The 23,327-nt window shown below is 40.5% G+C and overlaps 15 protein-coding genes across 15 annotated transcripts; 7 read left to right on the forward strand and 8 right to left on the reverse strand.

The window, feature by feature from the left end:
* The first annotated feature begins 135 nt into the window (after positions 1–135).
* On the forward strand, positions 136–3,907 carry BBOV_III000960 (putative DNA-directed RNA polymerase beta subunit (Rpb2)). The gene has a single exon (XM_001611181.2). It carries the CDS (start codon positions 382–384, stop codon positions 3,895–3,897), a length of 3,516 nt encoding a protein of 1,171 aa, XP_001611231.1. The 5' UTR covers positions 136–381; the 3' UTR covers positions 3,898–3,907.
* Positions 3,908–4,243: 336 nt separating this feature from the next.
* BBOV_III000970 (Ribosomal protein S12/S23 family protein) lies at positions 4,244–5,092 on the forward strand. The gene is made up of 3 exons (XM_001611182.1): positions 4,244–4,391; positions 4,433–4,611; positions 4,804–5,092. The coding sequence occupies exons 1-3, from the start codon at positions 4,382–4,384 to the stop codon at positions 5,050–5,052; spliced, it is 438 nt and encodes a 145-aa protein (XP_001611232.1). The 5' UTR covers positions 4,244–4,381; the 3' UTR covers positions 5,053–5,092.
* Positions 5,093–5,413: 321 nt separating this feature from the next.
* BBOV_III000980 (putative 60S ribosomal protein L7) lies at positions 5,414–6,684 on the forward strand. Its single transcript, XM_001611183.2, has 2 exons — positions 5,414–5,448; positions 5,807–6,684. Exon 2 carries the CDS (start codon positions 5,880–5,882, stop codon positions 6,657–6,659), a length of 780 nt encoding a protein of 259 aa, XP_001611233.1. The 5' UTR covers positions 5,414–5,448; positions 5,807–5,879; the 3' UTR covers positions 6,660–6,684.
* A 298-nt stretch (positions 6,685–6,982) lies between these two features.
* Positions 6,983–8,155, forward strand: BBOV_III000990 (microtubule-associated protein RP/EB family). Its single transcript, XM_001611184.2, has one exon. The coding sequence runs from the start codon at positions 7,003–7,005 to the stop codon at positions 8,143–8,145; it is 1,143 nt and encodes a 380-aa protein (XP_001611234.1). The 5' UTR covers positions 6,983–7,002; the 3' UTR covers positions 8,146–8,155.
* Positions 8,156–8,202: 47 nt separating this feature from the next.
* BBOV_III001000 (uncharacterized protein) lies at positions 8,203–9,383 on the reverse strand. The gene is made up of 5 exons (XM_001611185.1): positions 9,112–9,383; positions 8,964–9,076; positions 8,668–8,926; positions 8,539–8,632; positions 8,203–8,501 (listed from the first exon to the last, which is right to left on the reverse strand). The coding sequence occupies exons 1-5, from the start codon at positions 9,158–9,160 to the stop codon at positions 8,288–8,290; spliced, it is 729 nt and encodes a 242-aa protein (XP_001611235.1). The 5' UTR covers positions 9,161–9,383; the 3' UTR covers positions 8,203–8,287.
* A 305-nt stretch (positions 9,384–9,688) lies between these two features.
* Positions 9,689–11,448, forward strand: BBOV_III001010 (uncharacterized protein). Its single transcript, XM_001611186.2, has 2 exons — positions 9,689–11,227; positions 11,264–11,448. The coding sequence occupies exons 1-2, from the start codon at positions 9,709–9,711 to the stop codon at positions 11,431–11,433; spliced, it is 1,689 nt and encodes a 562-aa protein (XP_001611236.2). The 5' UTR covers positions 9,689–9,708; the 3' UTR covers positions 11,434–11,448.
* Positions 11,420–11,664, reverse strand: BBOV_III001015 (putative integral membrane protein). The gene has a single exon (XM_051767738.1). The coding sequence runs from the start codon at positions 11,640–11,642 to the stop codon at positions 11,463–11,465; it is 180 nt and encodes a 59-aa protein (XP_051623763.1). The 5' UTR covers positions 11,643–11,664; the 3' UTR covers positions 11,420–11,462.
* Positions 11,665–12,051: 387 nt separating this feature from the next.
* Positions 12,052–14,622, reverse strand: BBOV_III001020 (RNA recognition motif domain containing protein). The gene has a single exon (XM_001611187.2). The coding sequence runs from the start codon at positions 14,600–14,602 to the stop codon at positions 12,089–12,091; it is 2,514 nt and encodes an 837-aa protein (XP_001611237.1). The 5' UTR covers positions 14,603–14,622; the 3' UTR covers positions 12,052–12,088.
* Positions 14,623–14,822: 200 nt separating this feature from the next.
* BBOV_III001030 (Tim10/DDP zinc finger family protein) lies at positions 14,823–15,172 on the reverse strand. Its single transcript, XM_001611188.2, has 2 exons — positions 15,114–15,172; positions 14,823–15,061 (listed from the first exon to the last, which is right to left on the reverse strand). The coding sequence occupies exons 1-2, from the start codon at positions 15,165–15,167 to the stop codon at positions 14,843–14,845; spliced, it is 273 nt and encodes a 90-aa protein (XP_001611238.1). The 5' UTR covers positions 15,168–15,172; the 3' UTR covers positions 14,823–14,842.
* A 22-nt stretch (positions 15,173–15,194) lies between these two features.
* On the reverse strand, positions 15,195–15,928 carry BBOV_III001040 (Mitochondrial pyruvate carrier 4). The gene is made up of 4 exons (XM_001611189.1): positions 15,793–15,928; positions 15,633–15,755; positions 15,523–15,597; positions 15,195–15,487 (listed from the first exon to the last, which is right to left on the reverse strand). The coding sequence occupies exons 1-4, from the start codon at positions 15,893–15,895 to the stop codon at positions 15,420–15,422; spliced, it is 369 nt and encodes a 122-aa protein (XP_001611239.1). The 5' UTR covers positions 15,896–15,928; the 3' UTR covers positions 15,195–15,419.
* Positions 15,929–15,957: 29 nt separating this feature from the next.
* BBOV_III001050 (WD domain G-beta repeat family protein) lies at positions 15,958–17,754 on the reverse strand. Its single transcript, XM_051767631.1, has 8 exons — positions 17,351–17,754; positions 16,856–17,255; positions 16,720–16,816; positions 16,570–16,685; positions 16,362–16,529; positions 16,242–16,324; positions 16,140–16,205; positions 15,958–16,103 (listed from the first exon to the last, which is right to left on the reverse strand). Exons 1-8 carry the CDS (start codon positions 17,564–17,566, stop codon positions 15,984–15,986), a joined length of 1,266 nt encoding a protein of 421 aa, XP_051623389.1. The 5' UTR covers positions 17,567–17,754; the 3' UTR covers positions 15,958–15,983.
* On the forward strand, positions 17,693–18,896 carry BBOV_III001060 (C2H2 zinc finger family protein). The gene is made up of 3 exons (XM_001611191.2): positions 17,693–18,005; positions 18,040–18,702; positions 18,782–18,896. The coding sequence occupies exons 1-3, from the start codon at positions 17,802–17,804 to the stop codon at positions 18,884–18,886; spliced, it is 972 nt and encodes a 323-aa protein (XP_001611241.1). The 5' UTR covers positions 17,693–17,801; the 3' UTR covers positions 18,887–18,896.
* Positions 18,736–19,360, reverse strand: BBOV_III001070 (putative U6 snRNA-associated Sm-like protein LSm7). The gene is made up of 4 exons (XM_001611192.1): positions 19,237–19,360; positions 19,126–19,197; positions 19,018–19,088; positions 18,736–18,970 (listed from the first exon to the last, which is right to left on the reverse strand). Exons 1-4 carry the CDS (start codon positions 19,337–19,339, stop codon positions 18,905–18,907), a joined length of 312 nt encoding a protein of 103 aa, XP_001611242.1. The 5' UTR covers positions 19,340–19,360; the 3' UTR covers positions 18,736–18,904.
* A 6-nt stretch (positions 19,361–19,366) lies between these two features.
* Positions 19,367–20,396, reverse strand: BBOV_III001080 (Mago binding family protein). The gene is made up of 4 exons (XM_051767131.1): positions 20,050–20,396; positions 19,709–20,010; positions 19,594–19,672; positions 19,367–19,554 (listed from the first exon to the last, which is right to left on the reverse strand). Exons 1-4 carry the CDS (start codon positions 20,236–20,238, stop codon positions 19,456–19,458), a joined length of 669 nt encoding a protein of 222 aa, XP_051623390.1. The 5' UTR covers positions 20,239–20,396; the 3' UTR covers positions 19,367–19,455.
* Positions 20,397–21,202: 806 nt separating this feature from the next.
* Positions 21,203–23,208, forward strand: BBOV_III001090 (putative eukaryotic translation initiation factor 5). The gene has a single exon (XM_001611194.1). It carries the CDS (start codon positions 22,002–22,004, stop codon positions 23,139–23,141), a length of 1,140 nt encoding a protein of 379 aa, XP_001611244.1. The 5' UTR covers positions 21,203–22,001; the 3' UTR covers positions 23,142–23,208.
* The last annotated feature ends 119 nt before the right edge of the window (positions 23,209–23,327 follow it).

Consider the following 23,327-nt stretch of genomic DNA (forward strand, 5'->3'; position numbering starts at 1 on the left):
GTTAAAATGTGTTTAAAATAACGGCTTGTAGGCGTGATTTAACGCCAGTTTTAAGCCTTTCTCTCCCCCACAGTCTGAGTCGATTGCAAGGATGCACTTGGCGTCGATTTGGTAGCGACTTCTATTATATTACTCACACACAACGAGTAATATGTATTACAAATCCGCTTCAATCTTTAAGGTACTGTCAGGAGACATTTGTTCAACTGATTTAGTGGCATGTTTATGGTATCACTGCTTACACCTGGGATGATTCCACTTTAAATGCCGTATATAGGCAAATGTGTATGCTACAACCGGGTATACATTGCGTCTTGTACCGTGATATACGAGTAAATATCACGAATAGACAATGATCATGGCAATAACACAGTAGACAAGATGGTGACTACTAAGAAGAGAAGTGATAACGCAGGAGTACAGTTCGCCGACGTACCCACGGTACATCACTATGATATCGCACGTGAAGCTGCACCGGTAGGTGATATAAAAGATAAATGGAAGATTCTACCGTGCTACATGGGCATGAGAGGTATAGCACGCCAGCATATCAACTCGTATAACAATTTCGTACTACGGGAAATCAAGGAAATTGTAAACGCACCAAGCAACAAAATGCTAAAAAGCGATGCTTGCAAGAAGTTTTACATCGAGTTCATCGATATTAATGTGGGAGAGCCCACAATGTCAGAGAATAACAACAAGCCTATACTACTGACGCCACAGCTCTGTCGTATGCGCGATATTACCTATAGCGCGCCCATGTACGTAGACGTGGAGTACTACAACGGTGAGGGAGTAGCGTCAAAGCGAGTTGAAATTGGACGACTACCAGTAATGCTACGCAGCTGCGTATGTGCACTCTCAGGAGGTATGCGCGCCAATGGAAATGTGGATAATTTTGAATTATCATCACGACTTGGAGAGTGCCCATACGATCCAGGAGGTTATTTCATCATTAAAGGAGTGGAAAAGGTAATATTGATGCAGGAACAGTTAAGCAAGTGTAGAGTCATTGTGGAAACAGATGTTAAGAAAAATATATGCGCCACAGTGACTTCAGCAACAGCTGAGTCGAAAAGTAGAACGGCAGTAGTATACAAAAACCAAAAGTTATACGTAAGACATAACAGCTTCACAGATGATGTGCCGCTGTGTATCATACTCAAAGCCATGGGTGTCACAACCGACGAAGAAATTGCACAACTTATCGGAACAGCAGGTGCCAGGGAGTACCTACCAACAGGAGGTGATTATATACTATCCATAGAAGATCTGTATAACGAAGGGATCAATACAAGAATGGATGCACTCTTGTACGTAGGACGTAAAGTAAGACCCAGACCATTGGCTAAAGGGTTCTTCACAAGCTCAAAAGAACGATTACCAAAAACTAACCAGAACCTAATAGAAGATACACATGATATACTGACACGAGTGCTGCTGTCACATATACCAATGAGAAATTGCCGAGATTTTTCGGGAAAAATAAAAAGTCTGTGTCTAATGGCAAGGCGAGTGCTTTCCGTAGCCAGTGGCAAAGAACCGATGGACGATAAGGACCATTACGGTAATAAACGACTTGAACTTGCAGGACAGCTGATATCGATCCTCTTCGAAGATTTATTCAAGGCGTTCCTAGGTCAACTGAAGAAACAAATTGATGCTACACTCACAAGGCATTATGAAATTGTGTCAAACTGCCATGGAGGTGAACAGGCAAAATATCCAGATTGCCTAGTTAGCCTGCCAACAGATATTATTACCAGAGGAATGCAAGCAACAATATCAACAGGGAATTGGAATATAAAAAGATTCAGAATAGAACGAAGTGGAGTATCGCAAATATTGTCAAGGCTCTCTTATATATCGTGTCTAGGAATGATGACGAAAACAAATTCACAATTTGAAAAAGGACGTAAAGTTAGTAAACCAAGGGCACTGCAACCCTCGCAACTAGGTTTAATATGCCCATGTGATACGCCAGAAGGTGAGAGTTGTGGACTAGTGAAAAACCTAAGTTTAATGAACCACGTAACAACGGATGGCGATATCGAAAGGTTGGTAGAGTTGCTCTACTGGCTTGGAGTGGAGTCGGCAGACGCACTCTCAGCAAGAGATTGCTTCGACGATGATAGGAATGTAACAGTATTCCTGAATGGTATAATTATAGGAGTCCACCAAAATGGGAAACAGCTAATCAAAGATGTAGTGGCATTAAGAAGAAGAGGCAAGATAAGTGCATTTGTCTCGGTGTTTGAGAATTATCAGCAACGAGAAGTGCACATATCGTCAGATGGAGGGAGATTATGTAGACCCCTGATTGTAGTGGAAAATGGAAAACCACTACTTACACCAAAGGTACTGTCACAACTGGTAGAAGGACAAATACCACTCTCGAAACTATTTGCATCGGGGGTACTCGAATGGATAGATGTCAACGAGGAAAATAATACACTCATAGTCATGAGAGAAAGTGATATCACACCGAAAACCACGCATCTTGAAATTAGCCCTATGAGCATGCTGGGAGTAGTGGCAGGGTTAATACCGTTCCCAAACCATAACCAAAGCCCAAGAAATACATACCAATGCGCAATGGGAAAGCAATCTATAGGTAGTATAGGGTACAATCAATTGAATAGGTGCGATACCATACTGCATCTGATGGTATACCCGCAGAGACCACTGGTGACCACAAAAGCGATACAGCTGGTAAACTTCGATAAGCTGCCAGCAGGACAAAATGTTATAGTCGCAGTAATGAGCTACCAGGGATATGAAATCGAAGATGCAGTGGTGATCAACAAGGCGTCAAGCGAACGCGGATTCAGTAGGTGCTACTCACTGAGGAGGGTCACAGTTGAAATTGAGAAGTTAAACCACGCAGCAGAGAGGCCGGGTGGACTCAATAACAGGCCGCAAATAACTAATGTAACACCAGTGGACGACCTAACTGGAGATAGTGTAATTGGAGTAGGACAAAAAGTGAAAAAAGATGATACGCTACTGAAAAAGCTGACGCAAACGTCAACGGGACAGATCAAGGTCACGGATATAAAGTATCAATTCAACCAGCCAGCATACGTAGATAGAGTCATGTGCATAACAACTATCGCAGAAAGCGTTATGTATAAAATAATGCTAAGACAAGTGAGATTACCGGAAATAGGTGATAAATATAGCAGTAGACATGGACAAAAAGGGGTGGTAGGGCTCATAGAAAGCCAGGAAAATCTACCATTCAGCGAGCATGGATGGGTACCGGATCTTATAATGAACCCACATGGATTCCCATCACGAATGACAGTAGGCAAAATGCTAGAGCTGGTAGCAGCCAAAGCAGCTGTGCTCAACGGTATATTCGAAGACGGGACGCCGTTCGAAGCGGATTCACTGCCAGCGATTGAAAGAAGCCTTATAAAAAAGGGATTCCACCCAGCAGGAAAGGAAATACTGTACTCAGGTATCACGGGAGAACCCTTGGAAACACTTATATTCACAGGGCCAATGTACTACCAGAAGCTGAAGCATATGGTATCAGATAAAATACACGCACGTGCTGTAGGACCTAGACAGTCACTAACCAGGCAACCAACAGAAGGACGCTCAAAAGATGGTGGACTAAGACTAGGTGAAATGGAAAGAGACTGCCTTATCGCATACGGAGCAAGTGGACTGCTAGTAGAACGATTAATGCTAAGCAGTGATGTATTCCAAATGGATGTGTGCCACCAATGCGGATTCATAGGATACGATGGATGGTGCGCATACTGTAAACAAAGAGGACAAACAGCAACTGTAGCCATACCGTACGCATGTAAACTGCTATTCCAAGAACTACAAGCAATGAATATACGGCCAAACGTTATACTCAAGGAAAGTACAGGCACATAGCGAACAACTGTTAATCATCACACCGTTGACATTGTAACACATAACGCCGTACATCGCAGTGATAATAGATATAAACATTAATTACACGAGTACATATCTCGTGTAATCAATATTGTGTATATACGGAATAATATACGACATCCAATACTAGCTACACAACGCGGTATGTTACAGTGATGAAACCGGACCAATCCTGCCCAAACGCGCTAGTATCGTCTGTAGGGTCCTATTAACGCTATAGAATAAAACTGTGTAAGGGAATAAAAAGGATTCAAGTATATAAACCAGGGTATGGGGACCAACCCAGCAAGGACCAGGGTAACCTCCCCATAGACAGTTAACAACACCTAAATCGACCTCTAACAAAAGGACCACTAGATAAAACAAAGGGATACAGTATATATCCAGAGGTATCCAATATATTGTAACGACAAGGCTTCAGTAACCGATTTGTTGACGTGGACCTGTAACGCGAGCATACAAAATGGGTTCAGGTATGGATAAACGAACACTATTTAAACATAATATATCACAGGTGTACCACGTGGAATGTTAGCTGCGCGGAAGCTAAAAAGCCGCAGAAGAAGCCAAAGATGGGCCGATAAAGCCTACAAGAAGGCACATTTGGGTACAAGATGGAAGTGCAACCCATTCAAAGGAAGCTCACACGCTAAGGGTATAGTCGTGGAAAAGATCGCTATCGAAGCTAAACAGGTATGTGTACTATCGTTAATAACAAAACCCAAATCGTGTTGCCCGCTGATAGTGCTACAATCAACGGGAGTCAATAAATTGGGTATAACATCGACAAAATGGTCACAACGCAAAGCCTACGCTAAGTACCTTGGGCTTACTTGTTGCCTTTTGGTACAGCTATTCCCCTGTCCATCACTAATGCTCCTACAGCCAAACTCTGCCTACCGTAAGAGTGTACGTGTACAACTCATCAAAAACGGTAAGAAGATTACCGCATTCGTACCAAGGGATGGTTGCCTTAACTACATCGATGAAAACGATGAAGTGCTAGTGGCAGGTTTCGGTCGTAGTGGACACTCCGTTGGTGATCTTCCCGGTGTGCGTTTCAAGGTAGTGAAGGTCGCTGGTGTCTCACTCCTTGCACTCTACAAGGAGAAGAAGGAAAAGCCAAGGTCATAGACATAATGACTAATCGGTGTTTTAATCTGTTTAATACATATTAACCGTACCAGGCTATACGGTAGATAGCACTTCAACTGTATGACGTAACCAATATGGTCACGTTGTTGCGTAATAAAGTTAACAGGGTGTACAACGCCGTTGTATTTGAGTTGGTAAACAACAGAGCAACTATACGCGTTACATGGTACATAGACCCAAAATATCACATACCGTAGAATGAATATACACCAAGGGACTGATTTAACAGCATAAATATAAAAGGTGTAACTACTAAGGGATATAGACGATAACACCCGAGGCCACTCGAGCTGCCACCCCACGTATAGCCATACAAGCATATATGCCACGGATTCTCAATATATCACGAAGTTAACACGGCGCCCATCGTTCTTGGTAAGTTTTAACAATACATATGCACGCTTGTAACCCCGAGAATGGCCCTAGATATGAAATAAAACGCATAACTGCTGTGTCCCACCGTCACAACGCGACCACCAACGTCGTTCCAAGGACCTAGTTTAAATCACCGCATCGCATATGGCACATATACACTATTGTGTAATGTGTTACGCGATGCGAAGGTGTTTTAACGAATCCTTGAACGATTACTGGGGGATCTCATAGATCGCTCCCGCGCGTCGGCAACAGTTGGTACATTTTGCAAACTAAATGGGCTATTATGTTACTGCCACTAGTCATACTCGGTGCAATAGACTACTAGCTATATCAATTCAACTCATTGATATTTCAGGGTGATTTCATTCAGTTAGACGCTGGAGTCGCTGGATTTATTTATCGTCTTATATACCTAGTATTCAGCAACGATGGTGCTTGAAAGGTTCCTCATTAAAAGCTTCCGCGGAATACCCAAGGAAAAGTGCAATGAAACACTATTGCGCAAAGTAGAACGCAATGAAGAATTGCGCCAACTACAACAACGCAAAGTGGCCAAGCACATGGAAAGACGCAGCAAACGCCTAGCTGGCCTAAAGAAACGCGCATTGTGCTACGCTAAGGAGTACCTTAGACGCGAACGCGAGTTGGTTGAGTTGCGCCGCCAAGCCAAGGCCGAAGGTGGATTCTACAAGGAAGCTGATGAAAAGGTTGTGTTCGTAGTGCGTATCAAAGGTATCAACAAGTTGACACCAAAACCAAGACTTATCCTCAAGCTGTTCCGTCTACTACAGTTGCACAACGGTGTGTTCATCAAGATGAACAAAGCTACCATCGAAATGTTGAAGCTAATTGCACCATACGTTACCTTCGGATACCCAACACTCGCAACCATCCGCAAGTTGCTATACAAAAGGGGATACGCAAAGGTAGGAAGACGTGGAGCATGGAGCAGGGTACGCATCAGCGATGACCAAATTATTGACGACAACCTTGGTAAACATGGAATCCACGGAATGGAGGACATCGTCCACCAAATCTACACGTGCGGACCCAAATTCAAGGAAGTCACCAACTTCCTGTGGCCATTCAAACTCAACCCGCCAAGAAAAGGATTCGTAGCCAAGAGACACGGCTTCACAGAAGCCAGAGGTGGTGACGCCGGAAACCGTGAACACCTCATCAACGAGTTACTACTCAGAATGATTTAATCGGACTATTCTGTGGTCAATATCTTTACGTTAGCACTGCGTAAACATAAACAATAGTATCATTTCCACGCGACGGTCTGAAACGTACGTATATAACCCATATGCGCCACGCGCAACCATAAAAGTGTAAACTACCAATGTATACACACAGGTGTGTAGCATCCAGTGATATCCAAAAGAACCGCCAATGTCCATATAGACCTAAAGATAATACCAAAGTGTGTGGGGAATTCTATGAAATGTGTAAGCTATTCTAACGGATCGTGATAATATATCTTGTCTACACATCGCAAGAACCTTGGAAGAAGGTGTAGGTAACACGTGGAATGTCCAAGATATAACAATGAATACACATCGAGGTGTAGAAACGACACAACTCTCAGGAAGAAGTGAATTGATATCATGGGTCAATACAACCATTGGTGTCAATATAGAACGTATAGAACAATGTAGCAACGGAGCTATATACATACAGCTAATTGATTCAGTACACCCAGGGAAAGTACAACTAGCAAAAGTCAAATTCAATGCCGAACTAGAATACGAACTAATGGGAAATTATAAAGTACTGCAATCGGCGTTCATTAAACTTGGAATCGAAAAGGTAATAGATGTGCAAAAACTAATCAAAGGAAGATACCAAGATAACCTAGAATTCTTACAGTGGATTAGAGGATATGTAAACTCAAAACGAACTGCTGAAACACATACATACGATGGAAATAGAAGAAGGGTAACCGCGGTTATTAGGAATTGTATTACGAAAAAAGCAAACGCACACCTTAACCTAGGAACTGTTACAAGTGCACTGCCGGTATGGGCACATAATGGAGTTAATGTGGAACTTATCAAAGATTGCATCAATATCGTGAAAACAGGTAATGGCAACGGTAACAGTAGTGGAAGTAGCAATACACTTGCATCGAGCTTAGGGAGTAGCAGTACAGATAAGGGAATAATGGACTCCATCCCACTAACTACTGAAATAAAGCCTGAATATGATGATAGAAAACGTAAATTGGATATTAAAAGGAATATTAATAACACTTGCTCAAGGTCATCAACTATTGATACACAGTTTAAAGATAGCACCGAGAACACGTACAAAGATGAACTGGATACTGCAAATAAAGATATAGAAAAACTGAAAATCATACTAGAAGCAAGTGAACGTGAAGTAAATTCACTTAAAATGCAAATAGATGCACAAAATACCGAGATGAATGATATCAAGGAGCAGGTTAACAACTACAAGGTACAAATAGATAAACTAGAAAATGATCTGAAAACACAAAAGGCACAAATTGAACAGTTGAAAATACAATTAGGACAAGCACAAGCAGAGAAACAGGTAGCCAAAATGAGTAAAGATTTCTATTATAACAAATTAAGGAAAATCGAAATCATGTGCCAGAAAAATGAAAATGGACACTGCGACGTCAACAAACTGTTCGACATCATGTACGCAACAGATAGTGTACTCTAAACAAACATAATCGCATCTCGCATATAAAAACGGGAAGTAATTTTTAACACGAAATATAGCAATAACAGTACATTAACGCCATGTTGAGTATACTCAATAGGAAAATATAATCATGATGTATGATAAAATGTAATTAAAATATTCAACCCTGAATCAACAACTTGAACTCCTCAAATAATTTAGGGTTGCTTTCACCCAAAAGCTGCTGAGCAGCAGTTAACGCCTCGTCCTTAGTCTGCAATTGAGCGTTGAACTTGCGAATAATGGCAACAATGGCATTCAAATCTTCAGGACTCAAAGTGGCACGAGCCATGTTCACAAAACTACGACCATCCACAGTACCCTTCTCAACAGTGCTACTGCAACCATGTATATTAAGTACACCAAACCTACGTCAACTTAGTGGTAGGAGTGTTGTTGGCACTGTAAGGAGTCTTGCCCTTGTAGCGCTTCATAAAGGTGTCCATAGTGTCACCACCAGCAAGTTCTAGATCATATACAAAATAGATAGGACACACTAACCGATCATGGTACGAGGAGCAGTGCTGTGGAGCATGTCATCAGTGCTGTAATACTTGTAGTCCTGGTCACTGTCACCGCGATCCTCCTGAATAGAGTGCAATACAGCACGTTTCAAGGATTCCAAGCGATCGATGTCACGCTGTAACTTCTTGATAGTAGCAACCAAGTTGCGGTTCTCATCGGCCAACTGGTTGCCACGCTGAGTGCACTCGATAAGCTGAACCTCCAAGCTGCTGTACTTCTTCTGAAATGCAGCAAGCTGTGGTAAGTGTTAACAAAAGACAGAAAAAACTCACATGCTCAGCCTTTTCAGCAGCTGCTGCACGAACAGTACGAATCTCAGCCTCCAATGAAGTTACCCTTGTCTTGTAAGCATTGGAAATGATCCTAAAGCCCAAAGCAAGCTGCTCTGCAAACAATGTGCGATTAAATAAACAAAGATACCGTCAGCATCAGAGGGAAGCCAACTAAGGTCCAATGATGAAATGTCCATCTTTAAATATACAATATTTTTAAAATAACCCGAAAAAAAAGACGTAAATGAAAACTGCGTTGACGGACTTTGCCTAGAAAAAGATTTTGCTTTTCAAAATGTGTAGACAGTAAGCATAAGCGATCTGTGTAAATACACCTAACGTATATCAATGTTACGCAACCAAAGAGTAGCGTAGAGTAATATACTTTTAGGTGCACCTATTTCCACTACTGGTTTAGCCAATGAAATAGCTATTAACAATGGATAAAATAGGGGACCCAGGAGCACAGATGCACAGGGATGCAGCCGTACACATAAGCGCAGATGACACGCCAATAGTAGTGTTTAGCCATATCACCCATTTTATCAAGGATATATGTAATGATCCATGTAATAAAAGATATTAATGTGCACTACACCCACCATACTTACGTAGCTGTATCCTCGATATCGTAAGCTACCAACTCATATAATCAAAAAACTAACTCATTTTAACACACATAAAACATGTCTGATGCATCTAGTGTCTACATAATCTTAATGTGTAACGAATACTAACACATAGAATGGGTGTCATATCGATGCTACCTTCCTGGGTTAGCAAGGCACAATCTAGAATGTACAATGCTAAATCTATATATTCCATTCGTGTACAACCGTTCAGTAGTACTTACGACCCAGATAAAATGATGAAACTATACCAAAATGTACATAGACCAGATGATGATATGGTAGATGCAGATATAATAGGACTTACGTCCTCTATAGCAGGTGCATGCTGGCACAAAGCAGCATTGACAGAATATGTTGATAGTGAATATAATAGACAAGATGATCCCAATGAGCAGGAATGTAATAGGATGCATAGCCCATACAGTGGATTTCAACAGACAAAAGAAGAGTTGCTAAAGGAAATGCAATTACTCATGAAAAATGATAGAGAACAACAGAATAAGCTGAGATTAATGCTAGCAAAACAGCATAAATTGCAAATAGACCATGAACATCATATGAAAAAGGTTAATACAATGACACTATTGAAAATAGCAAAGCAAATAAGTACAAGAAAACCAGCGGAATATGGATTACCTACAGTAGCAAAAAGAAGACAAAGAGAACGTCAATATTATCGCAATCTACAAAGGGTAGATAATACAAAACCACCAGAAGATGAATCGTTCTATAGAAAAGTGCATACGGATAGCAACGAACTTGTTAAAGTACTGGATGTTGATCGAATACCAGTAACACTACTGCATCACATGCTGTGCTATACACTGGTAAAACATACGCCAGCAGAAGCAGTACTTAGTATAGTGTCCAGAATAGCAGTACTCAGAGATAATAACAAACATACAGCGTACCAAAGCATACTAAGAGATGTAGCACGATTAGTAGGACCGGTATCAAGAGCTGAAGTGGTGGCACTACTATCCAGATGCTACCAAAGTATAAGCATACCGTTCATGGTAGACTACGTAAGGAGGTTTGGGACATTTTCACGGAAATTCATGGCAAAACTCATACAACAACAGGCAAATCCACTGCCGTTGGATTTCCTAAGGTATAAAGCACACCAAAAAGCACCAAACCAACTAGTAACCAGACCTTGGGCACTATTCGGATACGTTAAAAAACTTAAAAAGTCATCGGCGAAAATGTACATGTACCATAACCTGCTAGCCAGAGGATATGTACCAGATGAAAAAAAATTCGATGCATACCACGCATTCGGTACACTAGATACACAAATGGCAAACACAATACTCAACGCAGAAAGAATGCTTAACGATACCGTGGAATTCAATAAACAAAAGGAAGATCCACTGAGACCAAAAATAATAGATGATGTAATAGAAGCACAAATGCTAGGAATACCATTGCAAGAAGTACAAGAAGAAACAAAATATGAAACACCAACTAAAACAAGCACACAATTGGTCAAAATACAAACACATATCGCACAAGAACATAGCAAACATACTACAGGATACCTAAACATAGATGATACAATCAAACCAGATAGAAGTCATATATCATGGACAGTACCTTGGGGAAGGAAACGTGATACATTCCACTTCAAAGGTAATACGCAACAGTTCAATACATAATCATATACAGGCAAATCGTATCTAATGGATACACAACAAGGATGGAAAATAATGAAAACACCAGTGAGAATACACTACTTCAAAAATGTACAAATGAATAAAAGAAAAAGATTCAGAAAGGCATTGAGAAAAAAAGCAAGCAAATTAGCAATAGACGCTATAGTAAAACAAAATAAGTAAATAACATTAAGTTCAAGTTGCGATTTTAATTAACGTTCCCTAGAGCCTGACGTACCGAAGTAACCAGAGTTGAAGAAAAAATAACCAGAGACGTTCAGAGCAAACAAGCTAGTACCCCAAAATATAGCCGGCCATGGACGATATGACTTCCGAAGAACAAAACCCAAACCGCGAAATGCGGTAGAAATAGGTGACCTAGCAATAGCCATTACTGCTTTCAAAAATAATCATCATATGAGATATATTAACCGAGGCACACCCCCATACACATCAATGTACACTTTATATGAAATCTAATGTACATTTATAACATGATCTTAACATATAAAGGTTTAATGGTGTCGTTGGTGGCCAAATTTCTACCTGTAAGCGTGTATGCACCACGATCTCGTATCTACTACATACTATCTTCTTGAAACAGTGGTCAGTCCGTTGCCTTTGGGGGCCATTAAACATTTTTGTTCCTGGAACTATGTTGTTACAATAGATAACAGTGCTAGAAATGTAATGCGTAGTTTTATATTCTGCTCGCATCTTTAATAGATACACTCACATGATATCTGTAACTACTGATGCAATGACACCATTCTATCGATAACACAATATAAAAATCGTACTAAACAAATGACTTCCATTAATATAACGGGTTGTGACGCTATTTGGCACTACTACGAGGTGAGCCGAACTCCTTCGATAAGGAATGTTGTACAATAGTACCAAAGTCACTAGTGGCACGCCCAGGAGCTACACCGAATGCACGGTTGTTAGCCTCAATGTCACGCATTATAGACTTGAGGTCACTCTGCTCACCGTATATGCGAATGACAATAGTCCACTTAAGTGAATCCCAACGAGCATCCAAGTCTAAATTAGAGTCGATGTCACCACCGTACATATCAACAAATGATTTCTTTACAGCCATATCAGGCTCCCAACGTAAAAAGTAACGTAATGCCTCCTCAGCCAACATGTGAAGTTCAGATTTTGATGCAGTGTCCAAATCATCACGAGTAAACTTGCGACCAGTTAAGTGCTTCATCAACTCGATTATACGTTTCAATTTCTTCTTAGATTGGTTTAACTTGTATACGCCCTTCTCTATCAATGTACGCGCATCCAAACCGGTACCAAGACCGCGGTCACGTATAATGTCACACAGTAGTACACGGTTGGCGTAATCTGCATTCGCTGATGTATCTTCTGATACATCAAAACGATGCAATAGTGATATTACATGGTGTGGAGCCAACTTGGGAACGTCACAACGCCGAAGAAGCCAATCGGTACCAGGAATCTTTATGCACTCATCAAATAGTGTTTGACGAGGAAATATGGTAAAGCTTTCCTCAACGGTCCGGCGACGAACGTCCTCTAATGGATTCAAATTACCTAACAACGCATCAGATTTGTCCAATGTCGTATCGGATTCTACTGTATACGTGTCCTCCGTAGGTGGTTCCGGAGCATTAACTTGCTCCGATACAGGTGGTGCCATAGCTGTATCTGGTTTGACAGACGGTGCCCTAGAAGACACCGGAGACTTTATTTCAGGAGGTGAACCCCTAACAGATTTTAATGCAAACTCAAGAGGTGGCTCATTATCACCAAAACCATGGTAATGAGTACCGTGACGATCAACGACAGAACCACGGAGAAATTCATTAACAAGCTGATTATAAGGAATATCAGGCTCTGGTGAAGGATCGGTGCCCTCCATTTCCTCCAAGGCAAACCTAGAAGTGTAATGCATATTCCAGTCACCCATGACGGCTACCTTGCCAACAACAACTTTAGCACGATCTACCTTAGGAAGAGGATCTAACCATGAAGTACTAAAGGAAACATGATCTAGCGTCTCGTGGTCCAGTTTAACAGGCTCTGCAATAGAACCAACAACAGGATTGACTTTAGGTGCAACCACAGCTACTTTATCACGCTTAGACCCAGCATCGATAAGTGTAAACTTGGCATAAGAATCAAATAGACGACGCTCCCACCAAGCAACCTTGTCATCACTCACCGAAGAATCCATGGTCAAATAAACCATAGAACGAAGGGAAGTGCTCCCACTACGGTCAACAGACTCAAATGGCTCACCCAAATGCTCACGCCATAAATCGCCATCAAATGAGGTCCTAGCTGATGTATAACGGATTTTCTCAACGTATAAATTCAGCTTTATACCAGGAAATAAAACAAGGTCCTTATCACGAAGCCATTCACGATGCTGACCTGATAAACCAACATTACGAGCAAGACGATTACGTAATAAAACACAAAATACACGCTCACGATAACCGTCAACCAATTCGTATATGCCGCAGTCTAATAAAAGACCATTGCGATAAATCTCATTCACAACGCCGCAAACACGAGAGCCGGTCTTGAGTACGCTGATGTCAGTGGACACAATCTCTACACCCTGCTTAGCAACCACATAACGTGGATGAATGTGATTACGCTTAGCAGGCTCACGACGATAACCTACATGGTAGTACTCCATATAGGCAGACTCGGTTAAACGATATATTGGAATGTAACGTAAACCAAGATACTTCCCAGACATCTCACGATGTACACGGTCACGCTCCGATAAGGTACTACAACGAACATAGGCATCTCCAGTGAAACAACCCTCCTCGTTCTTTATCAAGATGACATCCACAATAGAATAAGATGAAAGCCAGTCAAGTATATCAGACTCAACACAATCGTACGGTAAACCCTTGAGATATAATAACGCATCGTAACTGGGATCACCAGGGTCACTCGGCAATGGCAAACGCTTACGGCGTGGCTTAGCCTCAATACGAGATATGAACTCAATAAGACTCGCTGCACGCTGATCTTCACTGGTAGATCCCTGAGTGCCTAAAGTAGCAAGACCATGCATAGCGGAATGGTCACTCTCAAGCTTACGACGTGCTCTAGATACATGATCAACACGAGGTCGACTGCGACGCTTCTTCACCAATGATGGGTCAAATGGAAATGTTGAAACACCGAACAATGGACGACAACCATTACGTACAGGGTAAGATATAGAAATGAAGCCATCTACGTAACGTGAATTGGGAAAGTTAATAACTCCATCGTGATATCCTAAATTAGATACACCACGATGAAATACTAATGTGTCCACCGGATATATAGAATACAGACAGTGCATCAAAACGAAGTAGACACGCCATAGGAACAAATAAAACATCATGAAACCTAGGCGTGCTACCTATAAAAGACGCTTAAAATAGCGTAGCCTTCCATAGGCACTAATGTAACAAAAGGAAACACATAATAATATTATCAAAATACACACATATTAAATTATGTAAATATAGCGATATTGATATTAAGACTGCATAGTGAGTGACTGTTAAAGATATATCATACAAGGGATAAATATAAGAATCTATACATCCCCAGCCTTCATAGAAGATGCCATGCCCTCAAGACGCTTAATAATAAAATATTGCGTCTCAATGTTACGCTGAGCACAACGCCAAAGACAAGTCTGCTGAGCACTGGTCAACGACTCACCAGGAGAAGAAACACAACGCTCAAAACAAACACCTAACATCTTTAAAGTCAACTTCTGCGATTGGACAGCCTTTTGTAATGTTAACAGGGCCTGTAAAGGTTTATAAAACAGATAGAATAATGAAATGTGTGCTTACACCTACCTCAGCCTTCTCCTTATCGCCCTGAGAACTTCCAACAGAACCAGATAAATCCATTATGTAAAATGAATGTTGTACTTAAAAGCCTAATTTTAGGCAAAATTAATAAATGCGAAGTATATTGGTGCCATTGAAAACGTATAAGACACACTGTGGTGCCCACAACGCTTAACATATAGAGCACATAGCGACGTCGGAACACTATATAGACGTGGCATTTTTCAAACATATCCACTTGCAGATGTCAGTTAACAATAGCATAAAGTAACCAGGAGTATATGCAGTAAGATCCAGCGGACATAACACAGTCTACAAGTAACGGTCACGACAAATACGACTAATCTGATATAACCCAGTAAGAGCCATGGCAGCGTTGACTGTAGATATATGAATCAAACAATACGCCACATACCAGCAAGTAAATTGTAGTTTACAGGGTTAATTACCATGCTGTACCTTGACCAAATCACACCAGTGCAGCTTACAGCTAAAGCAATGTGATATAATGAACAAAGAACATACCAAGCTGCTGAGGAAGAGATATCTTGTCAGTAGGACGGTTAATATCCGATAAATTAGCAATAGAAATCCCCCATTTAAAAGTAGGAGCGTAGAAATGAATAGTCATAGGACCAGCAGGGTGTACTGTTAAACTATATACACAAATGTACATGAAACATACCTATAAAAGCCTTTAGACGGTCAGGTAAAGGTAAAGATAACAACTTAGCCTGTATCGCAGGAGCGATGCCAGGATAAAAGATCTTGTATATTAAACCAGACATCTTAAAGTAACAAACTGTAAAAACAAAAATTGTATGATATCACATTGGAAAACACAAGAATACGAGTCATGGAACCACATTAGGTACATCATGTGCACTCCAAACTCCACAACTTTATGTACTCGTCGTCGCCAACGGAGAGAAATAAATTGCGAGTGTCATTGGTTTTCCAACATACACCATTCACATCAGAATTGTGAGCGCGGAACTGTCAAAGTGTGTGAGCATTTTAACATAACATTACCTCTATGCGTTGGCTAGAAGCATTACTACCAGGATACATTATACGAACCGTGTTGTCGCCACCGCCCTAGATATATACGTTTAAATAGTCGTGTAAACCCACGGTAATAACAAACTTGCAAAAATTAACAGAATACAACGCACGTGAACTGTATGATTCTATAACCTGGAAAGGTTGCCAATCGTCTGCCAAAATGATGAGTCACTTTGTCGGTAAAAATACCTGCGATTAAAGGATTACTCAGCTGGTATGATGACACAGCCTGAGACCTTAAACTCAGCTCGTGAGATAAACGAGTGTCTAAAGGACTCAATTTCATAATGGCACTAGGACATGACACTTGACGTTGAGTGGCATTCAATTGTTCCAAATACGCAGCAGCCTTGGAACCTGAATAATAGACATTGACTGTGACAGACGATGGACCTACTCTTAAACAATGAAAGACTACGGTCAGCAGAAACCGCAGCGAACCTAGTACCATCAACATCAAAAGAAATTGACCATACAGTAGAAGCATGGATGTTAATAGTTTGTATGCATGACCTGACACAGATGAATAAGAATATAACAAACATACCAATCCTGGCCCACTAAACCCCAAAGACGAATGCTGTTGTCATAAGAACCGCTGACCAACAACAATGCAGTGGGACTCCAACTGACGCATTTGACGTCTAACAAACAATAAAATAGATAAAACGAACGTTACATACCCTGACTGTGAGATGTCAATATCGCAGCACAATAAAAATCAATGGAACCCTCAGTGCCAGATAATGAACGAACTATATCACTAGTGTCACCAGGAGTTGAACTGGATCGCTGGTGTATCCAAATGGTCTTATCACGACCACAGGTCGCAACGTATGTACCAGTACAATCAAAAGAAGCACATTTCACCTCATTCTCATGACCCTCAAGCACGCATACGCAGGACCACAAGTAGGCGATATTGGATGAACAGGAATTTATAACGTCAGAACCACCGGATTTCTGTGGAACACGAGACCAAATGGTAGCAGTGCCATCAAAGGAAGCACATATTAAGTAAGCACCGTCATTACTAAAACGAACACTGCGCACAGTCTTCTTGAAATAATTATCAATACTGGCCTATTAAAGCATTAAGAAAATAGTGAAATACAAAACTATCTATATAAAGTCACCAGTATGATCAATAGCTATACATGGAACAAAATAACACAAACCTCTAATTCTATGTTGTATTCAGAACAACATCCCGGATCATACGATGAACATAAATGACCTTTCTTAACATGTGAATTAGATGAACGAGTAATACGCCATATCTTCACGCTGCAGTCAGAGCTACAAGTTGCAAAAATGTCATCGACGGGACTCCAACATACTGACCAAATACGCTCACTGTGCCCTTTCACGCAACTTAAGTGATGCACATCCATCTAAAATATAATATCAATGTTGTGCAACGATAGAAGATGCAAGAATCCAGGCAATTGGCCACTAGAAACAATAAATAACTACGCCTCATAGAACCATTGGAGACTAGATGCCCAACTCAATATTTATAACAAATAAATGACCGAAATAAAACGGTTATGCCATAGGAAAGCTCATATAACGAAGATGTGTTGACAGTAAGGTTATCAATGCCGCAGTGAGGCATGCCCCGCGGGGATGAACATGCCTTTTACGGAAAAATATAAGGTTACTGTGACCATGAAACACTTTCTTATATCAAACAAAATGCACGTACAAAGTAATATCTATTTGCAAAAAATGCGAAAGGTGGCAACCACGAAGAGCTGCAAAGACTGCGAACAACATTTCATAAATGCCATCGATCTTGTTAAGCATATGAAAGAATTTCATTTCGACTCCGTAAGTCCATATATAACGTTTATAACGTGAATAGAGACCGTATGTATGCGCTATCTGTCAAGTCAGGTTCAAAAGAAAAGATCACCTAAAGAGGCACGAAGAAAGACATAACGATGTTAAAATACGTTATAAGTGCAACGTAGATGGATGTAATAAAAGCTTTGCAACTGAAAGAACACTGGATGTACATCGATTCATACACCAATGTAATGTCAACTCAAATGTTATGTACATCCTGGGACATTTAGTGAATATCAAAGAAGGTGGATCAATAATTACGTGCTCACATGAAGGATGTGGGAAGTCTTATGCATCCTATTCAGGAATGTGCAAACATATAAAAAGGGACCATATACAACCGATGCGTGCTAAAATACCACAACATAACACAGACGTCAATAATCAGAGTGATATAGAAGCTAAATACGACAACAATATTGAACTAGAAATAAAACGAGCACTGGAAGTCGAATTGGAACCTACATTGGAACTTGCAGTCGATTTGGATACAAACACGCAACCAAATCAAATATGTGAACCAATGCGAAACCTAGAAACAGAACGAAAATCTAATGCAGTATTATATACACCAGAAATCAAGCAAACAAATACGGAATCAACAGAACTCACTATGGACGAAGAGGACATCACAGGATACATGTGCCCATATGAAAAATGTGGGCGCGTGTTCTCAACGGTAAGTAAATATACTTATAACAATGCAAAACTTTGCAATTACAAATTAATATCTTCCAAGAGGTCTAATAAACGCGCAGCGTAGCAACGTAGTGGCACATATCAAAAGGCAACACAACGGTATGCCAATACACCCGAGCCAGCAACATACACACAACGCAAACTGTGGCTGTCCCATGCATTAAACCTAGAGGAAAACAACGTTAACCACGAGCAAGAAATGGATTTGCGATCTTTTCTGCACCCTCAACTGGGTGGATAACAGTAACCTGTTCATTTATCAATGCCTATCAAGGATGATAACAAAATAACTTACAGAAGTGCCACGAGCAACCAGTAGGCCTAATTGACGAGTCTTATCAGTCACACGGTCGAGATCGTCAGGGTCTAACATCATGCTTGTGTCACAATAACTGTAACCTACCACGTAAAAACTCTTCAGTTTCATCCAATACTAAATTAGACATCACGTCATGACCCCGTAAAATACCCTGCACTGTAACAACCATAGAAGATAGTATTTAGGTCAACACACCCTCACGACCACCGCTGAACTTCACGTAAACCTTCTTGTTCAAGTAAGCGTCGAGCTTTATCACGCTCTTCACGTCACGGAAGCTTTTGCTCGGCGCAGTCATTGTACAAAGGGATTAAAAAACATATTATAGACAAAAAGGGACACTACATGTAGTGGAAAAGATATCAAAACACAACCAAATGTATCAGTGATAACCCAATCACACACTGACTATAATTAATCCGCGACGCTTTTATCTTTAACACCGGTTTTAATAGCTGCCAACTCAGATTCTAAATGCTTTAGCTTAGCATTCAACGTATCTAGACGCGTAAGCTGGATAATGCATTTTCAAGATACCACAGCGTTACTTACCTGAGACTCCGAAAGTGAACCACCTCCTGATGCTCCAACACCTTGAATGTTACGAATTTTACGCTTGGTATGACGTATACTGAAACGAATTGTTAGAATCACTACATTGACCTACGCATTGATGAGCTTACGGACAGAACCAGTGTCCAACAAGTTAGCACTGGAGTCAGTATTACTTAATGACTCAGTGTCATCAGTAATAGATACTCTGCCAGGGTTAGCAGTAGTTTTAGATCCAGAAGAACCCTGGTTAGCTGGAATCTTGTCGCAAGATGCTTTCACAGATGTTCTAGACACAGATTGTACAGACAGCCCCCTTTTCTCGGTAGAATCCTTTTTATCAGTCTCACACAACTCAGCAGGTTGTGATAATTCAGGAGAACGACGAAAACGTGGTACGTATACAGCACGCTCCTCCTATAGAATTAAGTGGAACATAAAATATATGAACCGTACCGGAGGAATATAACCAGGACGAACACGAATGTCACGTCGAAATGAACCGTCCTTACGACGAGAACCCTTTATGAAAACATCCTTACCAGAATCGCCTACAGTGTACGTCTCACCAAAACTTGAACTATAGGTGCCAGAAGGACTTAAAGATAGCCCTTCAATCGATTTTATAACATCATCCACAGTCATGGATGACTAAACACTTAATATCATAAAAGATAGTATCAATAGACAGGCGCACTATCACAATTAACATACGTCCAAATAATGCTGTGTTACATTACAAACAAAAAACAGTCAAAACAGATTAGATCATAGCTAAAGTAATAATAATACACATAAAAGGTGAATATAACCTAATGTGTACGTGCTAATCCATGTTGTAATTGGAATCCAGTAGCACATATCTGTGGAAACATTTTTGTCTTTATACAATGTCCTCAACTAAAACAACCATCTGAAATTGCTATAGTCTACAAAATTGTACCTTTGCACAACTAACGACTGCAAAATATGAATGCTTGAGGCAAACATGCCAAAATTGAGTATCGACGCACAAACGCAACGGCAGTGCAACAAAGGAACTTGGGATTTGCATATGCCATATAATCAACATAGTAATACTCAACAGTGACGTCGACCCTTTGTCCAAAAGAGATGATTTTGACAACGCCCATGACACAAAGGGAACGTCTATTAAGCATTGATAGATACCAAACACAAGAAATTTAGAAACAAAAAATATATGTACAAAATCTAGAATCTACTAAAGTAAAAAGGTAATACCACCAAAAGTTAATATGTACAATAAAGGAATACAGTAATGATGTTAAAAACAATAGAATATATTTATAATGATAGAGTATTAAAAACCAGTAAAAAATGAAGTGACAAAAATTAAACTATATAGCGTACATCAGAAAGAAGATTGAGAATAGGCATACATAAGCAAGAAGCCATACTACAACGTAGCAAATTTTTAAATCAATATCACGAAACAACAGATAAACGAAACATTCAAAATATGTACAAATAATAAAGAACAATATACGGTAGACAAACATAAAATATAACTACTCCACTGTGGTGGGCTTGTGTGGTACTCGCGTGTCCGGATGATGACAAACAACTTAACAAAAGAGACACTCACAACACTTCCACAACATATATAAGCAACAGCTTCTTAAATCGACAACCATATATAAACGCGCCTACTTCAGGGCGGGCAATGGTGACCAATAACAAAACACTATCTACGACGCACAAGCGCTTGGTCCTCCGAACTTCAATGAAACTCAGAGGGAAAAATAAACAAAACAACGGTGATAAGTACATCTTATGGTAGCCGGTATGCACAGATGATGAGACAGGAAACATCAAGAACTATAACCCACAAAAGGCAACAAAAAAACAAATATCAAATGGTTTGATGCAAGTCGCACGAGAATATTACGGGTACATCCAAAGAATATGGATTATTGAGCTCTAGAAACTGCTAACATTGAATAACCTTGCATACGCCAATACAATTTTAATGCATTCACACGCATGGGATTCAAAGGCGCATTTACAGCGCTGACATACCAAGGGTTAACGAAAAAACAACCGTTCAACGATTTCGAACCATCTCACTAAGAGTACTCATGGTACTGGTGGAATGTTGGATGGTATAAGTAAAGCAAGACGTGGCTACCGCCAAATCCTATAATCCAAAAGTCTGGACATCTTTAAAGAAACAGTCAGCAGAACAAATCGACGAATTATTATACACCCTGCTAAGTATATATGTCCTTTCAAAAAAGAAGAAAACAGGAGGAATTTATCACAATATATGCAACAACTCTCTGAGGCATGCTAAGTATTTTTCAATCAATTGCTGATACTACAACAACGGGAAATTGGTGGCTGGATATTATCTCTATTCATATTGGGTAACGTTGCATTGATACAAAATGTCGCTAGTTAACATTCCTCGCTACTGCGAGGATCCCAACTACAGGTACAAAATGCCTAAGTTGCAATCAAAAATAGAAGGAAGGGGTAATGGTATTAAAACAAACATTTCAAACATGGGAGATATTGCAAGAGCTTTGAAACGACCACCAACATACGCAACCAAATTCTTTGGTTGTGAACTTGGTGCAATGTCAAAGTTCGAAGAGTCAGAGGAAAAGGCGTTAATTAACGGGGCCCATACAGAAAGAGCATTGACACAAATATTGGACAAATTTATTGAAATGTATGTACTCTGCGCAGAATGCCACCTGCCGGAAATTGAAGTATTAGTCAAAAGAGGAGCACTGTGCTCAAGATGCAATGCCTGTGGTTACAAGGGGGTACTGGACAACACGCATAAAGCAGCAGGATATATGCTTAAAAACCCAGCGTGCCTCACGGAAATGTCGAAGCATTCAAATAGAACTAAAAAAGAGAGCACGAAAGATGGAAATACGGAAAAGGATAAGGACAAGGAAAAAGAAAAGAAGAAGAAAGATAAAAAGGAAAAGAAAAAACGCATTTCAGATGACGGACAGGAACTGATTAACGGCGGTGATGGAGCTACACAGACAATGGAAATGGAAAAACTTACAATCGAAAGCCCGGAAATACAAGATGCTATCGAAAGAATCACATCATCACTCAAGGGAGGGAAGTTCCAACAACCCGCCGAGTTCGCAGAAGAATTACATATGCTGCAGCTCTCACAAGATTTCGATAACATATGCAAAGTATATGTCGCACTGTGCGCTATATTCAGCGATAAGTTCGACGTACAAGAACTAGAAGATAAAATCAACCTACTCATCCCACTATTAGAATATGGCGTACAACCCAAGGATGTGCTCACGTCAATGGCAGTATTTGTGGTCAAACTCTACCCACAACAACTGGATGATTACCCGTACATATGCCGCGCACTCTATGCAAGTGACCTCGCTGACGGAGGCGATATCTGCCGTTTCTACGCTAAAAGCACACGATTCGATGGATCACTGGCCGAAGCATACATACGCACCAAGGAAAAGGCCGAGCCTTTCGTCGCATGGCTACAAGAGGATGACGGCGACGACGATGAAGATTCAGAAGAATAAGCGTAATACACCCGTAAAGTTCGAAACACATTAAAGATACAATTCATCTAATGTACCCTTGCCATCCATTGAATTAACCATACCAACAGCTCCATAGACGTAACGATAGACATTGGCAACTAAAGCTACTGTACACCATAATAGAGCCTAAATTAGGCCAAGAAATAGATAATACAAATCAACGAT

The sequence above is a fragment of the Babesia bovis genome, chromosome 3, assembly GCF_000165395.2.
Source record: "Babesia bovis T2Bo chromosome 3, whole genome shotgun sequence".
Classification (NCBI taxonomy): Eukaryota; Apicomplexa; class Aconoidasida; order Piroplasmida; family Babesiidae; genus Babesia; species Babesia bovis.

Bases quoted from the DNA above. Each gene is read 5' to 3' on its own strand.
- BBOV_III000960 (XM_001611181.2), top strand. From the start codon at position 382: ATGGTGACTACTAAGAAGAGAAGTGATAACGCAGGAGTACAGTTCGCC.
- BBOV_III000970 (XM_001611182.1), top strand. The intron at 4,612-4,803 runs GTATGTGTACTA...ATGCTCCTACAG, and splicing joins TCGCTATCGAAGCTAAACAG to CCAAACTCTGCCTACCGTAA.
- BBOV_III000980 (XM_001611183.2), top strand. From the start codon at position 5,880: ATGGTGCTTGAAAGGTTCCTCATTAAAAGCTTCCGCGGAATACCCAAG.
- BBOV_III000990 (XM_001611184.2), top strand. From the start codon at position 7,003: ATGAATACACATCGAGGTGTAGAAACGACACAACTCTCAGGAAGAAGT.
- BBOV_III001000 (XM_001611185.1), bottom strand. From the start codon at position 9,160: ATGGACATTTCATCATTGGACCTTAGTTGGCTTCCCTCTGATGCTGAC. The intron at 8,633-8,667 runs GTTAGTGTGTCC...TATATGATCTAG, and splicing joins TGCTCCTCGTACCATGATCG to AACTTGCTGGTGGTGACACT. The intron at 8,502-8,538 runs GTAGGTTTGGTG...TGGTTGCAGTAG, and splicing joins ACTCCTACCACTAAGTTGAC to CACTGTTGAGAAGGGTACTG.
- BBOV_III001010 (XM_001611186.2), top strand. From the start codon at position 9,709: ATGGGTGTCATATCGATGCTACCTTCCTGGGTTAGCAAGGCACAATCT. The intron at 11,228-11,263 runs GTAATACGCAAC...AATCATATACAG, and splicing joins TGATACATTCCACTTCAAAG to GCAAATCGTATCTAATGGAT.
- BBOV_III001015 (XM_051767738.1), bottom strand. From the start codon at position 11,642: ATGGCTATTGCTAGGTCACCTATTTCTACCGCATTTCGCGGTTTGGGT.
- BBOV_III001020 (XM_001611187.2), bottom strand. From the start codon at position 14,602: ATGCACTGTCTGTATTCTATATATCCGGTGGACACATTAGTATTTCAT.
- BBOV_III001030 (XM_001611188.2), bottom strand. From the start codon at position 15,167: ATGGATTTATCTGGTTCTGTTGGAAGTTCTCAGGGCGATAAGGAGAAG. The intron at 15,062-15,113 runs GTAGGTGTAAGC...AAACCTTTACAG, and splicing joins GCGATAAGGAGAAGGCTGAG to GCCCTGTTAACATTACAAAA.
- BBOV_III001040 (XM_001611189.1), bottom strand. From the start codon at position 15,895: ATGTCTGGTTTAATATACAAGATCTTTTATCCTGGCATCGCTCCTGCG. The intron at 15,598-15,632 runs GTATGTTCTTTG...ACATTGCTTTAG, and splicing joins ATCTCTTCCTCAGCAGCTTG to CTGTAAGCTGCACTGGTGTG. The intron at 15,488-15,522 runs GTATGTGGCGTA...ATATATCTACAG, and splicing joins AAACTACAATTTACTTGCTG to TCAACGCTGCCATGGCTCTT.
- BBOV_III001050 (XM_051767631.1), bottom strand. From the start codon at position 17,566: ATGGATGTGCATCACTTAAGTTGCGTGAAAGGGCACAGTGAGCGTATT. The intron at 16,817-16,855 runs GTATGTAACGTT...ATTGTTTGTTAG, and splicing joins ATTGACATCTCACAGTCAGG to ACGTCAAATGCGTCAGTTGG. The intron at 16,104-16,139 runs GTAATGTTATGT...ACACTTTGACAG, and splicing joins CTTCTAGCCAACGCATAGAG to TTCCGCGCTCACAATTCTGA.
- BBOV_III001060 (XM_001611191.2), top strand. From the start codon at position 17,802: ATGAACATGCCTTTTACGGAAAAATATAAGGTTACTGTGACCATGAAA. The intron at 18,006-18,039 runs GTAAGTCCATAT...TAACGTGAATAG, and splicing joins AAGAATTTCATTTCGACTCC to AGACCGTATGTATGCGCTAT. The intron at 18,703-18,781 runs GTAAGTAAATAT...ATAAACGCGCAG, and splicing joins GTGGGCGCGTGTTCTCAACG to CGTAGCAACGTAGTGGCACA.
- BBOV_III001070 (XM_001611192.1), bottom strand. From the start codon at position 19,339: ATGACTGCGCCGAGCAAAAGCTTCCGTGACGTGAAGAGCGTGATAAAG. The intron at 19,089-19,125 runs GTAGGTTACAGT...GCATGATGTTAG, and splicing joins AACTGAAGAGTTTTTACGTG to ACCCTGACGATCTCGACCGT. The intron at 18,971-19,017 runs GTAAGTTATTTT...ATAAATGAACAG, and splicing joins TGGTTGCTCGTGGCACTTCT to GTTACTGTTATCCACCCAGT.
- BBOV_III001080 (XM_051767131.1), bottom strand. From the start codon at position 20,238: ATGACTGTGGATGATGTTATAAAATCGATTGAAGGGCTATCTTTAAGT. The intron at 20,011-20,049 runs GTACGGTTCATA...TTAATTCTATAG, and splicing joins GTCCTGGTTATATTCCTCCG to GAGGAGCGTGCTGTATACGT. The intron at 19,555-19,593 runs GTAAGTAACGCT...TGCATTATCCAG, and splicing joins GTTCACTTTCGGAGTCTCAG to CTTACGCGTCTAGATACGTT.
- BBOV_III001090 (XM_001611194.1), top strand. From the start codon at position 22,002: ATGTCGCTAGTTAACATTCCTCGCTACTGCGAGGATCCCAACTACAGG.